The sequence below is a fragment of the Apodemus sylvaticus genome, chromosome 7 (assembly GCF_947179515.1).
Source record: "Apodemus sylvaticus chromosome 7, mApoSyl1.1, whole genome shotgun sequence".
NCBI classification, from domain to species: Eukaryota; Metazoa; Chordata; class Mammalia; order Rodentia; family Muridae; genus Apodemus; species Apodemus sylvaticus.
In genome coordinates this window covers 89,506,689-89,514,374 of record NC_067478.1, presented here as the reverse complement: position 1 = coordinate 89,514,374, position 7,686 = coordinate 89,506,689, and the positions used below count along the sequence as shown (strand labels likewise).

At 34.7% G+C, this 7,686-nt stretch overlaps 1 protein-coding gene across 1 annotated transcript; it reads left to right on the top strand.

The window, feature by feature from the left end:
• Nucleotides 1-671: 671 nt before the first annotated feature.
• On the top strand, nt 672-1,610 carry LOC127689957 (olfactory receptor 150). Its single transcript, XM_052189529.1, has one exon. It carries the CDS (start codon nt 672-674, stop codon nt 1,608-1,610), a length of 939 nt encoding a protein of 312 aa, XP_052045489.1.
• Nucleotides 1,611-7,686: the final 6,076 nt, after the last annotated feature.

Genomic DNA, 7,686 nt, shown 5'->3' with positions numbered 1-7,686 from the left:
TCATTTTTGCACATCTTTACTAACTTTATGTACTTGTACTCTATGTGTGTGTGTGTGTGTGTGTGTGTGTATTCAGGTATGTATGCCTTTTAGAATTTTAAATATAGGACACCATTATTTATAAGAAGACACTTCTTCATGTTTGCTTTATGCATTAAAATATCTTATTTTATTTTTTAAATTAATTTACAAAATGAAAGTTCTGTTTCAATATTAAATAAAAGTTCAAAGAATTTTTATTTTATTTGTAAATTAAATCTCCATAGGAGTAGTATTGGTTGAGGTCTCTTGTGAATGCTATATGTATTTTAATATGAAATATTCATAAATAGAATAGATGAGAGTATTTTAAGTCAGGTATATAGAATTCTGAGGAAACAAAATCAAAGTAATAGTACCTGTCTTTCAAGTGTTTGAGACCAAGCACGAATATACTCCTCTGCAATAGAACAGAGATGGATGCAAATGGCTTAGATCTACCTGTCATTTGCATATTCCTTAATTTAGGGAATCACTCATTCTTTGTGTATAACACACATGAATTATTGTCAAAGTTATGGTGGTATCTGTCCCCAAATATTTAAATTCTTTATTATACATCAGTATATGGAAGCAAAATAAATATATAACTCCTATTTTGTTCATTTCTTAAACAGAACTCTCAAGAAGAAATGTCAGACAGCAATCAGTCCACAGTGACTGAGTTCATCATCGCTGGGTTAACAGACCAACCAGAGCTGCAGCTGCCCCTGTTCCTCCTCTTCCTTGGCATCTACCTGTTTACAGTGCTGGGGAACCTGGGCATGATCATCCTGATCCTCCTCAGCTCCCACCTGCACACACCCATGTACTTCTTTCTCAGCAGCCTGTCCTTCATTGACCTCTGTTACTCCACTATAATTACCCCCAAAATGCTGGTGAACTTTGTGGCAACAAAAAATGTCATCTCCTATCAGGAATGTATGACTCAGCTGTATTTCTTCATTGCTTTTGTTATATCTGAGTGCCACATGTTGGCTGCAATGGCATATGACCGTTATGTTGCCATTTGTAACCCCTTGCTTTACAATGTCACCATGTCTTACCAAGTTTGTTCCTGGATGGTAGGTGGGGTGTATGGCATGGGCTTCATTGGTGCAGCAATTCATACTCTCTGCATGCTAAAAGTTGTTTTCTGTAAATCTAATATAATAAACCATTACTTCTGTGATCTTTTCCCATTGATGGAGCTTGCCTGCTCCAGCACTTATGTCAATGAGATAGTTCTCCTGTGTCTCAGTGCTTTCAATATTTTTATTCCAACATTGACTATCCTGGGTTCTTACATTTTCATCATCGCTAGCATCCTCCGTATCAAATCCACTGAGGGCAGATTCAAAGCCTTCAGCACATGCAGCTCCCATTTCTCAGCCGTTTCTGTCTTCTTTGGCTCTTTGGCATTCATGTACCTACAGCCCTTTTCCGTCAGCTCCAAAGACAAAGGCAAAGTGTCCTCTGTGTTTTATACTACCATTGTGCCCATGCTGAACCCCATGATCTACAGCCTGAGAAATAGGGATGTCAAGCTTGCTCTAAGTAAGTTATTTCTGAAAAAGAAGTTTCGTGTGTAAAGAAATATTTACCATAGCAAAAATATACAATATTTAGGAGTTTTGTTTAGAAAAGTGTACAGAGACAAAAACATGTGTTCAGCCATGAGATTATTGTTAGTATGAGATTATTTTGGTGGGGGAAAATGGTAGTAAGGGAGGAGTGGATTACACAGGAAAAAGAAACAATTCTTGAATGCCCCAGAGTTCATCTATAGAGGGCAACCTGAAAAACCTCTAAGTATATATTTAAATCCACTGAAGCATTTTTATGTTTCTTTGGCTTTATATGCACAGAATGTAGCTCTTTATCTAAGAATACTTATTCTATTTGGGAAATAAGTATGTGTGATCATATCTTTTTATATTCTCAGTGTCTTGACTATATGGCATTTTTCAAAGAAGTATACTGCCCAACTTTCTGAATGTTTGATCTCTGAAATAAATAATTTTAACAAAAAGTGATATACAAGTTTTATTAGCTGTGTAGATCTATATTAGAGAACATCGGGAAATTAAAGGTGTAAGTTTTTTCTTATTGAGAATTAAATAGCATGATAATGTGATATACTCAAATTATAAACATGGCAAATTAAGTTGACACATATTTATGCAGATTTCTCAATCCAAGTTTGGTACTATGACAAATACTTGACCAACACAATAAAACTCAGTGACATTTTTGGAGATCTTTTCATCTCATGTTGGTTTCATTGGGCTTTTTTTTTTTAACCTTAACGGTGTTTCCTTATAGATTATGCTTTCCCATTTTCATGAGATTTGTTTGTGTACACATATGTGTGTTTGCACGAACATGTTTCTCCTAATGTGCATTCTATTTGTCCTTCTTTCTTCCTTTCTTTTGCTTGGCATTTTTTTTAAATTGGTGTTGTTGTTGTAGTTTTATTTTCCTGTTTGGTTTCCAAAGACAGAGAGATAAAAGGTGTGGAACTAGAAGGAAGGAGAGATGGGGAGTGTCTGGTGGAGGAGACAGGAAAAGCCAACATTGATCAGAATTTATGGTATAAAAAAAAACTTTACAGTAAAAAATTCTGTTTTCCAGATAATTTTATACTAATTTTTCCCATGACAAAGAGATAATATTATTTTTCAACTCACATCATAAAATGTTACATTCATAAGGAACATTTTTACAAGTGTAAACTGTGGGTTATTAATTCATGTAAAAAGTTAGAATTGGAACATTGTCTTCTAATTAATGTCAAGTAGTGGTCATATTCCAAATCTAATGAAACAATTTTTTTTACCTAATAAATCCCTTCATACATAGACACACACACACACACATAATGTTTGAGAATTTTGTACATATTATTTATCATACCACCCTTCTTCCTCCCAGATTCATTCCTTTCCCTATACATCCAACTGAGTGTCCTTTTAAACATTTAAAAAATGTATAAAACCAAATTGTGTTGCTCTAATATTCTTTTAGAGCATTGTCCACTTACCAGGGACTACACTCTTAGAGATAACTGACTCTCTCCCAGAAATCACCAGTTTCCAATAGCTCCTCAATCTCAAGGAGTAGAGCTTCATTCTCACTCCCGCTCTCTGTGCTGGGGTTTGATCTGGCCTGGGCTTGCATGGGTTGTATGTATATTGTTACAAACTGCAGCCCTGCAGAATCCAGAAGGTAAGGCTTCCTTGTAGTCATTCATCAACTCTAACTCTTCTTTCTTCCCCCTCCCTCTTCTGCAAGAAGATCATGCATCACTAAACGTACGTACACTTAATGTATGGCTTGTGTGACATAAAAGTTTTCACTCTTCCCCTGAGTAGGTAAATTAGTGTTAGTAAAACATTGGTAAATATAGATGACTGATGAGAGTGCTGTTTACTGTGTCAGATATAGATATAGGCAGAAGTAGATGATGATTTGCAGGGCTAGGCTAATATCTAAGCAGGAACCAAAGTTTTTATCATGTTAAAATTTTAGATGGAGAGAGAAGATCAATAAAAGTGTGATTGATAATTTGAGTAATTAGTATTTTATTCAGATACTTGTCATTGTTTTTTATAGTTAGATTACAGCAATGATTTTTTTATGTCCTTAATCATAGTTAAATGCTATAGGGAAATAATGCCTGATAATATTTATTTTAAGTTTATTATTTGAATAAGGTCCTTAGCATTTGCATTAAAGCCTTCCCTTATTCATGTACAAATTAGGTTTAATTGTTATTGGGTGTACGGGTTGTTTAGTTGCATAGGTTTTAGGGGTTAGTTTTTAGGTTTAATCATATTTTAATGTATTTGTGTGGTATGCTAGTTGTGTTGGTTATGACTGCTATGGCTATGGAGGATATCCTGAAAACTTGATGTTCTCAATGAATTATGTTAGGTGGTTTGATGTCAGAGCTATTTTTTTTACAGAGCTGGGATGTATATATATATAAAGTTGTTATGCTGAGGTAGAGGTGATAGTAGAACTTAAAAACATGGGTGATTTATGAGTGTGATGACATTGGATGACTAGGGAAAGGAGCAGGCAGGGTAGCAGTTATATACAGTTGTAAAACTTGGTTGACAGCGGTGGCTAAGTGATGAGTAGCATGTAAGTAAATATGATGAGCATATACTTAATACATGCAATGTGACAATAGTCAGGGTGACCAGCAATGATCAGAGTAAACTAGATTTGTCTTAGCCCAGTTTGCTAAGATCTAGTTACCTGGAAGACCTATTTCCCTATGAGACTTGTTGATTATAGACAAATGACTTTATGGAATAGGCTATTATATGTCAGTTGTTGGAGAGAACCAAGCTTAACTGAGTTTTGTGTAATTCTTTTGTGCTGTTTTTCAGTAAAGATCATTTATTTTTGTTACTAATTTAAATCAATATAGATTCATGAATATTATATATATTTCAGTTTATATTCTATTACTAGTTCTTTTCCCTTTTGTGATCATGTTTTCTCCTCTGCTATAAGAAACACCTTTCCATCATGCCTGGGCCCTTTGAAATCCTCCTACCAATTTACTTTAGCACCATGTTGCTTCCTGGCATTGAAGATATTCTTTAAATGAAATCCTAATTTCCTTGCCCTGAATCACTATTATCTACTACTAAATTTTTCTCAAAGTCCTTCTGGATGTTTGTTGAATAACAAACAGTATTATATACTCAGGACACCTACAGAAGTTGGATATACTCTTTGGTACCATTGCTGCTAATTTCTCAACTAGGATATATGTGTGAAATACAAACTCTAAATGAAAATATATTACATTATCTATATTTGCATGAATATTTCTACATATAGTCAGCTAAATATTGCTCATACAACAGTTTCCTACTCTAACTAATACCATAATTTATTAATGTTGCAACTTTTCATTTCAAGAAACATTTTCCATAATGCACTCTCCTATTATTTATTTATTTATTTATTTATTTATTTATTTATTTATTTATTGGGTCTATGTCTTTGGCAACAATGTTTCAGAATACCCCATGGGCGACCTTAGCAGAAGCCCATTCATGAACAATTTTATTGACTAAAGTTTATTCTATTAAATTCTTCAGTCTCTACTCAGTTCCAAAGTTACTTAAGACATACTCATCCTCAGGTCCTTATTAATATTGCAATATGGCATATTTGTCTTCAGAAATTAATATTTATTTATTCAAGGCTTAAATTAACAAAAAATAGTGACACTATATACTCAAACATTTTAGAGTTTTCTCAATGGGAAGCATTGTCATAAAGACCTTTTCACACCAGGGAATTAATTAGCTTAGTGGTTAAAATACCTGCTGTTGAGGTCAATAGCCAAAATTTGACTCCAGGAACTTCAGAGTGGAAGGAGAAAATTAACAGGAAAATATTGATTGTATTGTAATTTTGATATCATGCCTACACATAACGTCACCCACCCCCACACAAGATAGGTGATAGATAGATAGATAGGTAGAAAGAAAGATAAATAGATAGCAGATAGATAGATAGATAGATAGATAGATAGATAGATAGATAGATGATAGATTTGATAGGTAGTTTAGATAGATTAGATAGATAGATAGATAGATAGATAGATAGATAGATAGATAGATAGATAGATGATAGATAGATAGGTATATTCTTACAATGATGTCTTTTGGGGCTTACTTTCTAACCCTTAAGATAATAATTGCTACAATTTCAAAACACAGAGACTTGCACCCAAGGGATGAGAGTAGCATACAAAGAATAAGAAAGGAAATCTTAATTGCTCTTAACAAGTTTCTCACCCCAAAAGGCAGAAAAATCTCAAGGGGGCTTCCTTTTACATAATTCCATGACAGCTATTATGTTTTAAAAAATATTTATAAAAGTAAGTTTCCTCATGTAAGTGCTTTAGGAAGCTCTTAGGACCCCAGCAATGGGTTAGCAATGGTTATTTGGGCTACTCAAAATATAAGCTTTTCATTTTTGTCCCATAAATAAATGGAAACCAGAGGATTTTATTGTAGACTTCCAGCACCAACAACCTGAAGCACCATTTCACTGAAAGGATTCTTTGCTCTAAAGCTCACCTGGCTTCCAAGTTGAGAGAAAAGTGAGTATACAAATTCAATGTGTTCTAATACATTCTCATGCCCAGAATTTGGGAGGATCTAAATGAATTCTCTTCTCAAAACGTGATGGGAATTTCATAACAGCAGCTGAGAATATCTCTCATGTTTTGGAGCTAGTAACTTTTTTATAGGATATTTTCTTTATTTACATTTCAAATGTTATCCCCTTTCCCGGTCCCCCAAAAAACCACTACCCTTTTCCCCTCCCACTGCTTCTATGAGGGTGTTCACCCACCCACCCACTGACCACTCATTCCCAACTCCTTGCCCTCTCATTCCCCTACACTGGGACATCAAGCCTTCACAAGACCAAGGGCCTTTTCTCTCACTGATGCCCAACAAGGCCATCCTATGCTACATATGGAGCTGGAGCCCTGGGTCTCTCCGTATGTACTCCTTAGTTGGTGGCTTAGTCCCTGGGAGCTGGAGGGGTGCTGGTTCATTTATATTGTTGTTCTTTCTATGGGGTTGCAAACCCCTTCACCTCCTTCAGTCCTTTCTCTAACTCCTCCATTGTGGACCCCATGATCAGTTCAATGGTTGACTGAGAGCATCCACTTCTGTATTTGTCAGGCTCTAGTAGAGCCTCTCAGAAGACATGTATATCATTTTTCTGTCAGCAAGCATTTCTTGGCATCTACAGTAGTGTCTGCATTTGGTGACTGTATATGGAATGGATCCACAGGTGGTGCACTCTCTGCATGGCCTTAAATTTAGTCTCTCGTCCACACTTTGCCTCTGTATTTGCTCCTGTGGTATTTTGTTCCCTTTTCTGAAAAGGACTGAAGCACCTATACTTTGGTCTTTCTCTTTCTTGAGCTTCTTACAGATGTGTTTAGTGCTGAGATATTTTGATGTTAAGACAAAATGCATCTCAAAGGCTACAGCACTTTTCTCAAACATGATAAATACAATCTCAATTTCTTTTACTAGTTACATACATATTACATATAAGCTGATTCCAAATATACTTCAATTACAGTAGATAATTATAACTTTAACCCTATCATTAAATATATTCTGAAACTAGGCAAACTAGGTGTTGCTCATATGTACCTATCACTTCCCTCATTTTGGCTACACCATTTCCTCTAATAAATCATTTTTAATTATTATTACATTTTAGAATTTTGTGAATCCATGTGTTTGTACATAAAAATTAGTACATTAATGCATATCACCATTTCCACTTTCAAAGACATGAATAAATCTGCAAGATACTATGCTAAGTGAAATAATCCAGTCACTAGAGAAAAAGGGTTGAATGGTTCTACTTACGTAAGATAACTCTAACCCACTGAAGGAGAGAATGCAGTAATGATTATCAGAGGATTCAAGAGAGAAGATGGATATGTCTTTATCACTCTTAACTAATTTTAAATGAGTAAAATTACAAAATGTTCAACACTGTATAATATCTACAATCAGCAACATGGAATTATACACTCAAAACAGGGTATATCACATATTAATAATATGATGCAACAATCAATCAAGAATCACAGTGTAGTAA

Coding starts and splice junctions, on each gene's coding strand:
- LOC127689957 (XM_052189529.1), top strand. CDS start 672: ATGTCAGACAGCAATCAGTCCACAGTGACTGAGTTCATCATCGCTGGG.